This window comes from Danio rerio, chromosome 4, assembly GCF_049306965.1.
Source record: "Danio rerio strain Tuebingen ecotype United States chromosome 4, GRCz12tu, whole genome shotgun sequence".
Classification (NCBI taxonomy): domain Eukaryota; kingdom Metazoa; phylum Chordata; class Actinopteri; order Cypriniformes; family Danionidae; genus Danio; species Danio rerio.
The window spans coordinates 38,252,501-38,267,960 of record NC_133179.1 but is presented as its reverse complement, the minus strand read 5'-3'; the positions used below and the strand labels follow the sequence as shown (position 1 = coordinate 38,267,960).

The window sequence follows — 15,460 nt, the reverse complement described above, 5'->3', positions numbered from 1 at the left end:
GAAAGACATAATAATAATAATAATAATAATAACATGAATAAATAAAAGCAAAAAAAAAAAGTTGGTATAACTAGAAACCAACTTTTTGCCATGTCGAAATCATGAGAAATTAAGTCGTGATCACAAGAAAACAAGAGAGAAAATATGTTTTTTGCATGACCTCTTAGGACCTCCATAGACTATTTAAGACTATTTATGCAAGTTTATTTAGGCATGGGGCCAAGTTCATGCAGGTTACAAGATTCAGTTCTCAAAGGTCTTGTGAACAAATATTTCTGTGTTTCATGGAGTTATTTCAGTGATTTTATGACTCAAAATGAGTTTTTCCTACCTGGAAGATGGACTGGAGATTGTCTGTGAAGCTCTTGTGTCTCCAGAGAGTCTCGTCTCCTGAATCTGCCGACTCATATTCATCACTGTTAACAGATAAAACTACTGTAATCATAGAGGCAAACGCATACAGATACATCTTACAAACACTGAACATAATACATGTTCTGTATACAGATATTCATTCATTTTTCTTCAGCTTAGTCTCTTATTTATCAGGGGTCACCACAGCGCAATGAACTGCCAACTATTCCAGCATATGTTTTATGCAGTGGCTGCCCTTCCAGCTGCAACCCAGTACTAGGAAACACCCATACACTCTCACACACACACACACACACACACACACACACACACACACAAAATGGCCATTTTAGTTAATTCATTTCCCCTATAGCGCATGTATTTGGACTAATATGTTCAAAACAGTCCATGTGTGAGCAATAATGTAAAACACTGAATACCTTTCGGAAGATGATGGGGTTTCCCCACTGAAGTTTGGTGGATTCCACCCTTTTGACTGGTCACTCTTCAGAAACACTGAGCTGGACACACATGATCCTGATCTCACACTGAACACACAAACACACCAGAGAAAAAAAAGTGTCACCACCTGCTGCAGTCTCTCTTATGAACACAAGAGGGCACAGTGTTTCATTTCCAATCAGCCCCTGTGCTCCTGGTTGTCTCTTTGTAGCAAAATTAGCTCATAGAGAATTATAAATGATTAATTACTCATAATTTCTTATGAGCTCAATTAGATAGTGCTATAACTTTATTCATCACTTGTATTGCCTCTTCCTATAGCAGCTGAATGTGTGTTAGATTAGTTTCAGTGTTCAGTGTAGTTAATTAAGCATTACTTGTGTCACTCTTCATATTGTTCATTATTTGCTCATAAATTAAATCTGGCAGAATACTCTAAATTGTCATGCCTGAGTTCTCTCAGGAAGGCAGAGGATCACAGGAGTTATTGAACTTGTAGATTTATTGTTAAACACTCACATGGAAGACAGAGAAAATTTTCAATCTCTGAATTAATCTACATTAAAATGGCTCTTCTGCCGAAGGCATTCAGAATATGTGTGCTACCCAAGCGGCAACCTCCCGCTCTCCCTCAGGAAGCCAATACGGAAGTAACTAAAACTGCAATTCATCCGAAATTCCGCTAGTCCTGGCCGCTCCTGGCTCCAAAAAAGAGCAAATTTCAATTGAGCCCACTGTTAGAATGGCCAACTTTTCAGCAGAAAAAAAGGTGTTTACAGCCTGGTACAAAAAAAGGTTTTGGTTAATACAGCTAATAATACCCTTCATGACAACTGTGAGGGGGGTGAATTTTTTTATAACTCATCCGTTTCCTTTATATTAAGTTATAGTAAGTTTGCATAATTAAGGGAGTGGCCACTTGAGTGACAGCTAGGTCTCGTAGGTCACGTCACCTCAGCAAAATCCTGCAGATTAGCCACTGAACTCAGCATATTTATCGTATTTCTGTGTTGTTTTATGTGGCTTTACACTGTCAACTGCCTTTTAGACTACAATTTATTTTCCCACAATTATTAGATGGCATGCTGAGTGCACTTAATTGTGCTCACAAACCATTCACGTGGCCTCCGTTTCCCATGTGAGTAAAGTTATATACTTATATACCACCTTTATACATGTATTTGTTTTATTTAAGATCCTTTATCGTTTATGTTTATATTTAGAGCTGTAATGCACTCCAGAATCTGACGGATTGATTAGCTGTAGGCTCTAGAACAGTCATCTGAAGCGTTGTCATACAGTGTTATGCTGGATTTTATCAATAGTCTTACAGTAACTAACACAGACTAGAGCTGAAGTGTTTGGAAGTAATTTGCGTTTTCCTCCTGTTGAAAAACGTCATAAGAGCAATGTTTAGTGGCTCAATGTATTACAGTAGTGTTTTTACAAGTCTAAACACTTGAATGATATAGTGTACAACCAAGCACAAGTGGTCAGAATACAAGCAAGTCGCAGGTGATGAAGTATTAAGCGTTCTCCCAAAGTAAAGTGTGTCTGAACCAGGTCCAAACTAAATGCCAGCAGGTGTCTGTAGCTCCGCTCTCTCTCCGCCTCTTTGCCCTTGTTTGGTATCCCGCCGTGGGTGTGATGACGTGCGAACAAAATGGCGACGGTTGGCCGTGCCTACTTGTGGCTTCTTTTGCGCTCTTTAGAAACCAATGGGTGACGTCACGGACACTACGTCCATATATTTTACAGTCTATGGTGCTACCCAAATAATAAGTCTTTGAGCCAGGTGGAGCATTAGACCAGGGGCTCATCTCCTGTTTCCAAACTGCATCACAAACTGCTTGAGGAACTGTTCTACACTGATAATTGGTGATGAAAATAAATGATGTTCAATAAGATTTACTTGTGTTTACTCACTGTTTATTCAGTTAAACATGAATGTTAAACTGTAGCCCTACAAAAACTGATTCTGGAACCGTAAACAGAGATTTTTGATGACCTTAATGCGACTAAAGTCATAACTGAACTAAACAGAAATGGGATTAATACATGTGGAGTATGCAAATATTAGTGGCATTACTAAAGTAAACACCGCCATCAGACTATTACCGTCATGTAGGACTTTTCAATATAATTTCCGCCAAGATTCACACACACGGCTGTCAGTAAAGGACCGCAAGCGCACACACACACCAAGAAATGCGGAAGTTTTTTTCTCTCCATTCGGCGTGCGTTATTAAAATCCATAACACTCTTGCCAGTCCTCACTCCTTATTTGCGTCTAATAGCCCAGTTTATCACGGGGGCATGAATGAAATGTTCATGACTTAAAGTGAAACTGTTGAACTGCAGTTAAAGTCTGCTTGCTTTTAATGAGTCTTCTGTTTTCATCACTGCAGACTAAATCAGTAATCAGAATGAAAGAAGAAATGCCCGCATGTGTTTAGCATTTTTCCTTACGCAAACACAACAGTAATCTGGTAGTATTTGAGCTGCTTTAGCTTGTTTGGGGATAATTATTATGATCTCCTGACAACGGAGAAATACTGAGAAATCTCTGTAAACTGATGGCAGCCGTTCAGCCTTATAATCTTAAATGTGAGCAAAATCAGCTGTTTTACCATCTCTTTAGACAGTACACTAGAGAATCATTCAAACACTAAATTACTATAAAAGTGACACTAGTGAAGTAGAAACGGTTTCTGTTGTTCTGACATCAGCTGCAGAAGAAAGTAGTTCCTCATACAAAAGAGTTTTAGACTCACCGTGTTTGATTTTCTTTTTTATATACACATGATCATGCTGTCACACTGTTGTATAAACGCATCCCAAAGCTGCTCTATTGGATTGAGATCTGGTGACTGTGGAGGCCATTTGAGTACAGTGAACTCATTGTCATGTTTAAGAAACCAGTCTGAGATGATTAAGCTTTATGACATGGTGCATTATCCTGCTGGAAGTAGCCATCAGAAGATGGAGACACTGTGCTCATAAAGGGATGGACATGGTCAGCAGCAATACTCAGGTAGGCTGTGGAGTTGACACGATGCTCAATTGGTACTAATGAGCCCAGAGTGTGCCAAGAAAATCTCCCCCACACCATTACACCACCACCACCAGCCTGAACCACTGATACAAGGCAGGATGGAGCCATGCTTTCATGTTGTTGAGGCCAAATTCTGAGTCAAGCATCCAAATGTGTCAGCAGAAATGGAGACTCATCAGAGCATGCAACGTTTCTCCAATCTTCTATTGTCCAGTTTTGGTGAGCCTGTGTGAATTGTAGCCTCAGTTTCCTGTTCTTAGCTGACAGGAGCGGCACCCGGTGTGGTCTTCTGCTGCTGTAGCCCACCTGCCTCAAGGTTGGAAGTGTTGTGTGTTCAGAGATGCTCTTCTGCAGACCTTGGTTGTATCGAGTGCTTATTTGAGTTACTTTTGCCTTTCTATCAGCTGGAACCAGTCTGGCCATTCTCCTCTGACCTCTGGCCTCATTAACAAGGCATTTGCGCCCACAGAACTGCCGCTCACTGGATATTTCCTCTTTGTCGGAGCATTCTCTGTAAACCCTAGAGATGGTTGTGCATGAAAATCCCAGTAGATCAGCAGTTTCTGAAATACTTAGAGCAGCCCGTCTGGCAGCAACAACCATGCTGCCATGTGATTGGCTGATTAGAAATTTGTGTTAACGAGCAGTTGGACAGGTGTACCTAATAAAGTGGCCGGTGAGCATATAATATAAATCAACCGTTTGCATGATAAGACAGCTAAAATTTACACATTCATTCCTTTTTTCTTTTTGGTCAGGTTATCTTCATCCCCGTCATAAACTCTAGGGGTGAGTCATCTAAAGTGTGAATATTTAAGAGTGCGGTAGTGAATTAAACCTTTTCATTCTGTACGATTAGCTTGTCTGTATAAGAATGTTTCATTGATCATACATGAATATGGTCATGGATTGATGTTTACGCTCATATCTGCGCTCGTTTCTACATCGCATTAATTAATGAGGCCCGTTGTGTTTGCATCTCTGTCTCTCTGTTCTGGGGATTTTTTTTGTAATATCGTCACTTTAGAATTATAAGGTTCTATCTAGGGCTGGGCGATATGGCAAAAATAAAAATCTAGGTTTTTTTATAAAGTTTGACCGATTCACGATTCATGATTTAGATTTTTTTTATTGTGTAACTAGTCAACCTAAAACATTACAATAACATGACTGAAGTAACATTCTCTTTATAAGTAACTGGAAACACCATCTGGTTAAGAAACATTGTATTTTTAATGGCCATGCCATACATAAACTGGTCAACAAGGTGTAAATAAATGCAAAACAAATTCACGAGTTAAATATTGTTGCAGAAGATTTGAATAAAAATATTTGTGTAAATATTGCAGTTGTGGGAATACAGAGGTATTTTTTGCAAGTTTTGCTGAGCCAAGGAAAGATTGTCTGTCAGCTCGGCTTTGACTTTGTCTTCTTCTGATTGAATGTCAGGTTGTAATGCTGCTGCCTTTTTCTTAAAAAAGATACTGTAGAAGAAAGGAACTGAACATAAAAACTGTAAAGCCTAATTTAACCCAATGTGTGAAGTTGTGGACGTATAGCAGGAGCAAATACAAGCACCAGATGTGTGTCTAATATAAAATAATCTATTTAATCTATTTTTCTTCTTTCTCCCTTTTAAATACCGATCATTTGATGCGCTTTGCTCCACTCTCTGTATTATGCTGCCTGCCTGCATGTCTGGATTTCAACTAGGTCCGCTAAATAACGTCATGGGGGCGGGTACTTTCACTGCTACAACTGCTCACCTCTGCTCGTGTTCAAACCAACAGAACAGTGCTGTTCGAACTAAGATCGGTGCCGTTTTTCACATTTCAGGTTTTTACATCCTTCGTACATGTTGAGATTGAGTTTATTGACTTGATGAGGGAATATGTCTTGACAATCCACACAGACGTGACTTAGTGAAGCATGAAGTCATGAAAGGTTTTACTTTTTGCATTAGTCTGATTGTAAATCCCCTCGCAGTGGTGGAGTAGCATGAGAGAGTGGACCAAAGCGCATTTGATGCAAAGGGTATTAACAAAAGAAAAATACACAACTGAAGACACTTAAATGCTTGTATTTGTTGTATTTGCACCAGCTCTGCGATGCATGCCCACAACTTCATGCATTGGGTTAAATTAATAAATTGGGTTAAATAAATGATTTGATTAGGCTGTCCAGTCTCTGTGTTCAGTCCGTCACTACCATGATTGAAACCCAGACAGTCAGTCAAGCAGGTCACGACACAGAGCACACATGACAGTTTAAAGAATCACACACCAGACGCGCACATTCGCATGATATTTAACATGAAACTAATCAGATGGCGCTCTGTGGCTCGGATGAAATATGAACTGCGTCCTGAGTCGTGGCTGGGCGCCCTGAATTGCGGCGCCGGTGTGTTTTCCCTGATAGAAAACTGTGTTAAGAATTCTAAAATACATGGTGCTGCACGTCGTTGAGCGGTGCTTCTTGTGTGTGACCTGCTTCATACAGAGAGTGAACCAAAGCACTTTGGTGCAATTATAATGTATCTAATATTTTTATGAAAAAAATCACGATACCTCGATTAAATATAAAATTAAATAGTCTTAAAACATAAATTTGATTTAATCGAAAAAAAAATAATAATAATCGCCCAGCCCTAGTTCTATCCGACATTTTTGTTAAAGGGTCACGAAACACCAAAACACATTTTTTTAAATGTTCACAGTCGTATATGTGTCCCACACTGCTAAAAACACTATTAGGACACCTATATTTCACTAAAAAGTGTAAATTGTTTGTTTTTGCGTTATTTCAAGCAAATTCGTACTTCCTGTTTGAAACGAATTTTTGAAGCTGCGTCACGGTCATGACAAAATAGTGTGTATTCCAGCGTGCAAACTGGGCGTCTGTGCCAGAGTGAGTCTTATTACGTCTTACAGTGTGATGCATTAATGCATGAGTAAGGCTTGGTTCAAACCAATCAGCGCGCTCTATTGTGCAACTTCATTAATATTCATTACTGTCACAGCGTTTACGCCACAGAGACGCCACGTTGTGTTGGCAAAACAAGCGTGAAGTGTTGCTTTTATAGTTTGCTGCCATTAAGCTTCGTTTTCATTTTCTCTCTGTGAGAGCTCAGCTGGATCACGTGTGGATTACAGTGTATGCGACGCTCGACAACAATAACTTACGTGTCTAAGGAGGATTATTGTTTACCTGAGAGCTGTTCTCATCTGCAAACGCTGAAATCCGGATTCACTTGTAGTCTTCTCTTCATAATGACGCGGCTCTAGTTGCTGGTGATTTGTCCTGTCTCTACAGATTTGGTAAGTGAGCGACCAGGGCTCTTTGTTTATTCAGTTTGTTCGTATCGAATTAAGTTAACTATTGCACTGAGTGCAAACATAGCACCGCATTTTGTGACCGGAATAACACACGCGGCTTTCTGACGCTACCTGCCGTGTGCATCTAAGTTTCCGGGAAATGCAGAGTTTTTTTTTCTCTCATTCGCCGTGCGGTATCAAACATTGCATGAAAAATACACGCTTACAGCAGTTCCTTGAATCAAATATCTCGTTTGTCGCGAGAGACATGAATGAATTCCCTGAATGAAAGAGCCAAACTGCAGTTAAAGTCCAACATTTAATAATTTGGCAAATAATTCGACTATAGATGTCCATGTAAGTTAAACACCATTACTTTCTCATGTGTGTGTATTTTGACTGAAACTCGCGCGTGCCCAAATAAACACTCCCACACCCTCCCACTTTAGTTCCTCCGACACTCCCCCCTAAACAGAGCTGGACACGCCCACTTTTCTGACTTTTTCCAAAGTAGAGGTGTGAAAACACCCTGCTGAAACGAGGGGGTTTCATGGCCCTTTAATTTAAAATTAAAGGACAACTTATTTACATTATGGGATGTTTTTTATAAGTCATTGACATTTTAAGACTTTATTTAAAAAAAAAAAAAATGTCACACACAAACTGTTTACTATGGAATGCAAAAACTTTAAAGCTCAATTTGTCAAAATCGTTCAGAACGCAGAGAGAACCTTATAACTCCAGGGTGACGATTTGTCTGCCATCTTGTTACTTGGATTTTTCTGTGTTTGCTTTGATCTTCACCTTGTCTTTGGGATATAATTTTTTAATAAATGCTGAACATCAAGCCTTTAAAGCATTGTGTAAATATAATAAAATGTTCTAGCAAATCCTGAAACAGTCCATGAGTGAGCAATAATGTACAACACAACATACCTTTGGACTGATGATGGTGTTTTCTCTCTGAAGTCTGGTGGTTCACCTTTTGACCGGCCACTCTTCAGAGACACAAAGTTGGACACACATGATCCTGATCTCACACTAAACACAAACACACCAGAGGAATAAACTGCAGGACAAACTTCAGTCTCCTTTACAAGAGATTATCAGACAAATATGAGTTTGTTCAGTTTAATTCAGCACAAACTAATAGTTGACTGAAGGTCTGTCTGATCAGGTCACCAGATCGAGCTGTCTGTAATCTAGAATGATCTGAACACATTTGCTGAAGCTGTAAACTGAAGCTTTGTTCATCATTTGATCAGACAATAGCTACACAAATAAGATCATTGTTGTTGGTCTTTGTTCTTCAGAGAAAGTGTTGAAATAATGGTGTAAAAACAGAGTCAATACCTGTGTTTCTCTGAGAGAGAGTCCTTTACTCGCTCCTCTGCCATACTGCAGCTAAAACACCAATGCAGACATTAGCAGAGCTTTGAGGAAACAATCAGCCACTGACCATCACCTGGAGATGACAATATACTGAGATGCACACTTTATAGCAATCAATGCTCACTTCACTAATAACACCACACTCAAACAGACCACATGATGAGGGACACCACAAACTGAGTCTCAGTCATCTCACTGCATTCACAGCATATATAAATAAAATGATTAACATTACTGCAGTTTGTCTGTCACGATAATTTCTGCTTTAGACAGCTATTAACTTATTATTTTATTTATTTATTTGCTTAGTTAATAGTTAGTTAGTATTGATACGTTACCAGCAGGCCCGGCCCCAACCAATTTGGCGCCCTAGGCAAGATTTCAGGATAGAGATAAAGTTGGTTTTATATTCACACATTCGGACTTTCCCCTTAATAATATAATTTCTTTAAAGTATTATTTGCAAACTCTAAATAGTGAAATCATATTAGCACTCAATGACTATCAAAGTACAACATTGTTCACAGTCAAATAAACAGTGTTAATGTTGTTTTCAAGTCACACTTGCATGCTAATTCCTATTGAATATTCAAAGTAACATGGTAAACAATATAGAGACTTCTAAATGAACGAATGTGCGAATATAAAACTAACTTTACCTCTATGATTTCAGGTGGCGTCCCTTCACATGGCAGTAAATTACACTGCTAGTGTACATACAAGAAACTAAATAGCTTTTTGGTCGACTACTGCAAGCCAGGAAAACGTCAGATAAATATGCCAAAGCAATTAACAATAATGTTGAACAGATCTAATATTTACACATTTGCTTGAGGAAGAAATGATGAGGACAGTTAAATGCAGTTTAAAGATCAACCGCATTCTTCCGGTTAACGGAAGCTCTGCTTTCACTTTCGATTTCCTGACTCTGTTTAAAGTTTATTTTGTGCTGAATGAGCTGAAATTATCGAGTCAACCTGATATAGAAAAGCACAAACACATTCAAGAGATACAAATGACCCATTATATTGTTCAAATGACCGTGTTTGGACGTGTTTAATCGGTGTTTAAGGCTTTGAGCTTCAGGAGCAGACAGTGCTATAAATCACGCTTATAAACACGCTTATACACATATAAACCCCTTCATCATCTCCACAAATCAGCTTAATGTAGAAGTGTTAAACTCACATACAGAAGTACAGACGTTCTTGTGCACCAGGAACACGATGTGAGCTCTTTGACGCTTTCGGTTTGTCAAATTCTTCAGTATTTTGGCGGTTGTCAAACTATAATGTGCTTCACCGCCTCCTGCTGGACTGGCTGATTCTAACATGGAGAGAGACGGGGAAAATCTCACCATAAATTCAAGGGAAATAAATCAAATAAATCGCTGATTAAACAAAGAAATCCGGTTAAAATTGTATTTTTTTTTAACAGACCAGATTCTTTCAGACATGAATTATTGTAGCTTCCATATGTTGACTCTAGTATATAATCCAGAGTAAATGTAAGATTATATCTAATAAATACTTCTCTTAATATTTGTCTTTTGTATTGATAATCTTGACATTATTACATGCTGCACATGTTTCACACTGATTACAATGTGAGTATAAGTCATGTGTGTGCTTCTCTATAAACACAGTGTCTTGTTTAGTCCTGTATGTGAGGCGGTTATGACCATTTCCTCACTCCGATTATTCCCCATTTCTCTTCCTTCACAGATACACCATTGGATTGTATACAGATGTCTTCCTGAGTCATTTATACCCCAGTATTCCTGCCTCATACTCTCTGTCTGTATCTTTATTATAGTTTTGACTTCAGCTTCACTTAATTTACCCTGATCTGTGTGTAAATGTGAGACTGTGTGGGTGTTTCCCAGTACTGCATTGCAGCCACTTTACTGTTCTCTTGCATATGTCCTCCATCAAATCGAACATGTTCTCTAGAACTCTACAGTCTCCACATTAATCCTGTTCCTGAACTCCATTAATGTCAGTGTTTAGTTTAGTCGAGTGTGTCCTCACCTCAGTCTAGTTCACATCACTTCCTCCTCTCTGTTACTTACACACGTTTCTTTGTCTCCACTAATATTTTAATGTTATATAAATGTCGTCTCTCCTTATCTTCATCCTAAAATCCTCATCATTCTGTCTTAATATTTCCCTTGATAATAGATTTATTTCAGCTTTTCCTCCATCATCTGTCTTCCTCCTCTTCATCGTCTCCTGTGCAGATTGATCAGCAGTCTGATGTCCATGTGTTCCTCTATGTGCAGGTCTCCAGCAGAACTCAACCGTCCCTCTTTCTGATATAGACCATACAGAAGTGTGAACAGCTCATGTGTTAAAGCTCCTCTAGATGACCTGCGGCTGATTAAAGATGTTCAACTGATGCTGAGTCTGAACACATCAGCCCCAGGGTGAGCGCTGGGATGGCAAAATAAAAGTACAGGAGGTCACATTTAATATATTTACGTTTATGCATATAAGATTTCCGAGAAGGCGACACAGTGGCGCAGTAGGTAGTGCTGTCGCCTCACAGCAAGAAGTTCGCTGGTTCGAGCCTCGGCAGGGTCAGTTGCTTTTTCTGTGTGTTTTCCCTGCATTTGCATGGTTTCCTTCAGGTGCTCCGGTTTCCCCCACAATGGAAAGATTACAGGTACAGGTGAATTGGGTAGGCTAAATTGTCAGTAGTGTATGAGTGTGTATGGATGTTTCCCAGAGATGGGTTGCATGTGGAAGGGCATCCGCTGCATGAAACATGTGCTGGATAAGTTGGCGGTTCATTCCGCTGTGGTGACCCCTGATTAATAAAGGCACTAAACCGAACAGAAAATGAATGAATGAATAATAAATATATTCCAGCTTCATTAGATCTCTGAGGCGACTGTACATTTCTTGAATTTCTCAACTGAATTGAGATCGGGTGTCAGCTGATGTGTTCTGGACATTTTCCTCGCTCCACTTCAGAAAGCCGCCACTAAACCCTGAACCAGAACTGTTGGTTGCAGTTTGTTGCCATTAAAGCTCAGAACTGTCAGTGTTTAAAGTTCATCGTATTAATCTAACAGAAAAGGTAAAAACACTTTCATAAATAACATTTTCATGAAATAAATCAATTATAAATACATTAAACTTAAATAGCATGGAGTAATGTTTCAGAAGGAAGAGCACACTGCTGACTCCGCTTATTTTGATGGGGTTCATGCTGAAGGAGTTCAGTCGACATGTACATTAAACTGCATCTGGACACATATTGGCTGGACAGAAAGCACCAAGCCTTAAATAAAAACTAATAAAATCTTCTTTCAGGGGAAGCTCGCTTGAATAAAAAGTGTAGAATGATGCTGAGTCGTCAAGAAAAGTCACAGAAGAGCTGAAGCAACTGAGCAGAACACAGAAGTGGGGGGTCAAGGCTATTGCTCTCACGGACAGAGCCCTTCATGTACTGTATGTCAACAGAAGTGCCGGCCGCTTGTGCTTTCACTTCAGTTAATAGTTGTTTATTTCTCTCAGTCCTGGAAGTCCTGCTTTAAGTTTGTGGCATTCTGTTCAGTTTTCTCTGTGAGGACAGAAGTAAGACAGTTACTCAGTCTTCTAGCACAGAGTCATTGTGTTTGAACTAGACTGGCTCATCACTAATGCCTGAAGCACATCTGACTCCATGTGTTTCTGAAAGGGTTCAAATAAATTCAACCCAATGCAGAAAACATTTACACAGTGATGTAGCCCAGATCAGTGAGGCCTGCTGGCCATGTTAGTGGATGTAAACTAAACACTGCATTTGTCCCAGCCCTCGCCTCTTGGATTTCTTGAAGCAGTAAGTGAATGAGGTTATAAGAGATTTACATGTGATTTAACAGTCAGAGGAATGATTGTGGAACTATGGAGCATTATTTACACATGCATAAATGTGTGGTGGGAAAGAAGAAGAACTGGGAGAACTTTCAACATTTCTGTCACAAACCAAAGCTATCTGTCATGTCCCCGAGGCACTTCTCTGAAATTGCATGTAGAAACAAATTAATCAAATACACACAGTGTCTACATTTTTTTTCAGTATTACAACTATTTACTTGAGTTATTTTCTTGTGATAAATAAAAATAAAATTAAAAATAAGATTTAAAAAAAAATGAAAAACAGGCTACAAAGTTACATAGTTACATCCCTCAATATAAACTCAACCCTATTACGTTAGCATTGTTCCACCTATAGCAATTTATATTTATGTATTATTACATCACAGACAGGAAGTGACATCATTCAGCTCTCTTTAACAGCACGGTGGAAAAGAAGGTGAGATATATTGTCATTTATTTACATTATTTGAGGTTTATTATGATTAGGAAGGGTACGGTCAAGCATAACAATTCAACCCTGTAACGTAAAACTAAGATGGAGTATAATTGTTTGTAAATTTCTAAACAATATGACATATTCTAGTTTAACTGCTGTCATGTGGGCCTTCTCTTTTAAACCACACGAGGAGCAGCGGCCATTTTGTTTCAGTAACTCAACCCATCACACTCAACCCCGTCACACATCTCATTGTTTCAGGGTTGTAAACTTGTAACAGGATTGAGATTTTCTCCTAATTTATCAAGAACATTTCAGTAAATATATACTGACAATAACTTTATTTAGTCACTGTGAGAATATTTGAAGCAGTGTTTTCTCTGTAACTGTGACACAATCTTATCTCAGACATGGCGCCCGTATCAGCAGCAGATTTTATATTGAATGTGTCACGAGTTTCATCATGAGTTAAAGCTGATCAAATCAGAACATGTGAAGTAAAAAAAAGACTTTAATTATGTAAACAGTTCATTTGTTCATCTCTGTCATGTGACAATTAGCCAACGTTAGAGAGGGGGTCATTAAGGGCAGAATTTATATTAATATTACAGATAAAGAGGCTTCAGCTGTCAAAAGGTTTAGGAATCCCTGGTGGTCTTCTGCTGCTGTAGCCCATCCGCCTCAAGGTTGGACGTGTTGTGTGTTCAGAGATGCTCTTCTGCAGAGCTCGGTTGTAGCGAGTGCTTATTTAAGTTACTGTTGCCTTTCTATCAGCTGGAACCAGTCTAGCCATTCTCCTCTGACCGCATCAACAAGGCATCTGCACCCACAGAACTGCCACTCACTGGATATTTCCTCCCCTAGAGATGGTTGTGCATGAAAATCCCAGTAGATCAGCAGTTTCTGAAATACTCAGAGCACAGAGCAGCCCGTCTGGCTGTATACTTTTATTATTATTAAGCATTTTCATTAAGAAGACTGTTTTCTGCTGCAGTTTTTCTTGATGTTCCAGGAAATAAAGGTTTAGTCATGATGTAGCTGTTGCTGCTGTTCACTGTAGGTTCTGTTCAGCAGTATATTTGGGAACACAGGCCTTTATCAGCATTTGTAAAGGTTACTAACGCTCCAGTTACCTGCAGCACTTCACTGTTCTGAATTCTGACTGTAGTTTGGTTTAATGAAGTTTAATGTCATCTCAGTGTGATCAATGCCTAAATGTTTTACTGAAATAAATAAGTGTTTTGGTTTAGTCTTAGATTTAATTTCACATGAATTAAAACAAATTAACATTGAAATGAAAGTGTCTCCTCAACCCTGTTACGGTCTTCACCCCCGTCACTGTATTCTCCGCCCTGTGATATTCAGATTGTTTAAGAGAAACAAATAAATATAGAAAAACGTCTTGCTGAGGACCAGCCGCCATGTTAAGCCTGACATTGTGAACATGTGGTTTGGGTAAGACATCTAAAGTTAAAGCTTTTTTAGAGAAATGAAGAGAGCACAGGTGCAAAAGTTTTATAATTGTAATTAAATCACATCTGAATGTAAAACTCCTCAGAAATGTGATGTTTTAGCCATTAAACTGGTTTGAGGCACACATGAGCAACAGGGAAATGTTGGTTTTACAGCAAAAGCTTTGTGAAATGCTATTATTAAACTCAGTTTAGTCCGTTACGGGGTTGAGAATAACGGCTGTGCAAATAAGAATAAAAGAGAAAATAATATAAAGCTTTAATGCCTGAGTTGGGAAAAGATGATGTTGTGAACGCTTCAATTGTGCCTCATTATGTAGGCTATTAACAATATCATCAACACACTTTTTAACATGAGTTTGCTCAAGCTGAAATATTAGCCAACGCCAGGAATGACCCTTATATTCTCTCAACTCTTCAACGTGCGCACACTACAAGATCTGAACACATCGGGCACAGCACACTTCAGGATACTATTGAGACGACTGTGCCTGATGGAGCACATCACCTGACTGCAGAAGAACTCTGCTGTTTATTATAGGCCAGCGCACACATATCTGAGCCACTGCCAGAGCGAACAGCCTGCAGAATGAAGACAACAGCTGCATGTTGAAGAGAGCACATCATGTCCAAACACACGTCTGATATCCTGATGATTATTCGGGATCAGAGAGAAGGCAAAGGCAGATGAACAGAAGGAATGGATATGTGATGATGCTGTAGGGGGAAAGCAGTGTGGAGAGTTTTGTGTAAAGCACCATTGACCAAACGTGTTGGGGATTTACAATGGAAGATTCTGCAGGGGATTGTGGCAGTGAACGCTTCATATGTGTTGTTCACTAGTGTCCATGACGAGTTTCTCTTCTGTGCACATGGAGAGACTGTGGATCTTCATGGCTATCTAGAGTGTAGACGCTGAACACAATAGTTTGATATGTGGAGCAGAGTTTTCCTGTAATGTGGACAGATTTGGACTCAGTGTAAGTTTCTTCTGGATCTGGCGATAGTCAGAGACACAGACTGAAATGGCGGCTCATTCACTGTTCAGCTGCTCAAGCAAAACTTGCTCTCCTCACCACAAGAAGAAACAGAACAGATGATAAACATGA

At 39.2% G+C, this 15,460-nt stretch overlaps 2 protein-coding genes across 2 annotated transcripts in view; both read right to left on the bottom strand.

Moving 5' to 3' along the window:
• The window catches only part of LOC137491115 (NACHT, LRR and PYD domains-containing protein 3-like), a 43,390-nt gene extending 33,557 nt beyond the window's left edge, over nucleotides 1-9,833 (bottom strand). Inside the window, exons 1-5 of the mRNA XM_068220210.2 lie at nucleotides 9,766-9,833; nucleotides 8,539-8,650; nucleotides 8,122-8,226; nucleotides 795-902; nucleotides 332-416 (exon numbers count right to left, since the gene is read on the bottom strand). Of these exons, the coding sequence (XP_068076311.2) occupies nucleotides 332-416; nucleotides 795-902; nucleotides 8,122-8,226; nucleotides 8,539-8,582 (342 nt within the window). The 5' untranslated portion in view covers nucleotides 8,583-8,650; nucleotides 9,766-9,833. The remainder of the gene's footprint in view (nucleotides 1-331; nucleotides 417-794; nucleotides 903-8,121; nucleotides 8,227-8,538; nucleotides 8,651-9,765) is intronic.
• Nucleotides 9,834-14,118: 4,285 nt separating this feature from the next.
• LOC137491160 (uncharacterized) overlaps nucleotides 14,119-15,460 on the bottom strand; it is a 9,315-nt gene continuing 7,973 nt past the window's right edge. Inside the window, exon 6 of the mRNA XM_073947700.1 lies at nucleotides 14,119-15,460. This exon is cut by the window's right edge and continues 891 nt beyond it. The gene's annotated coding sequence lies outside the window, so the exon portion shown is untranslated.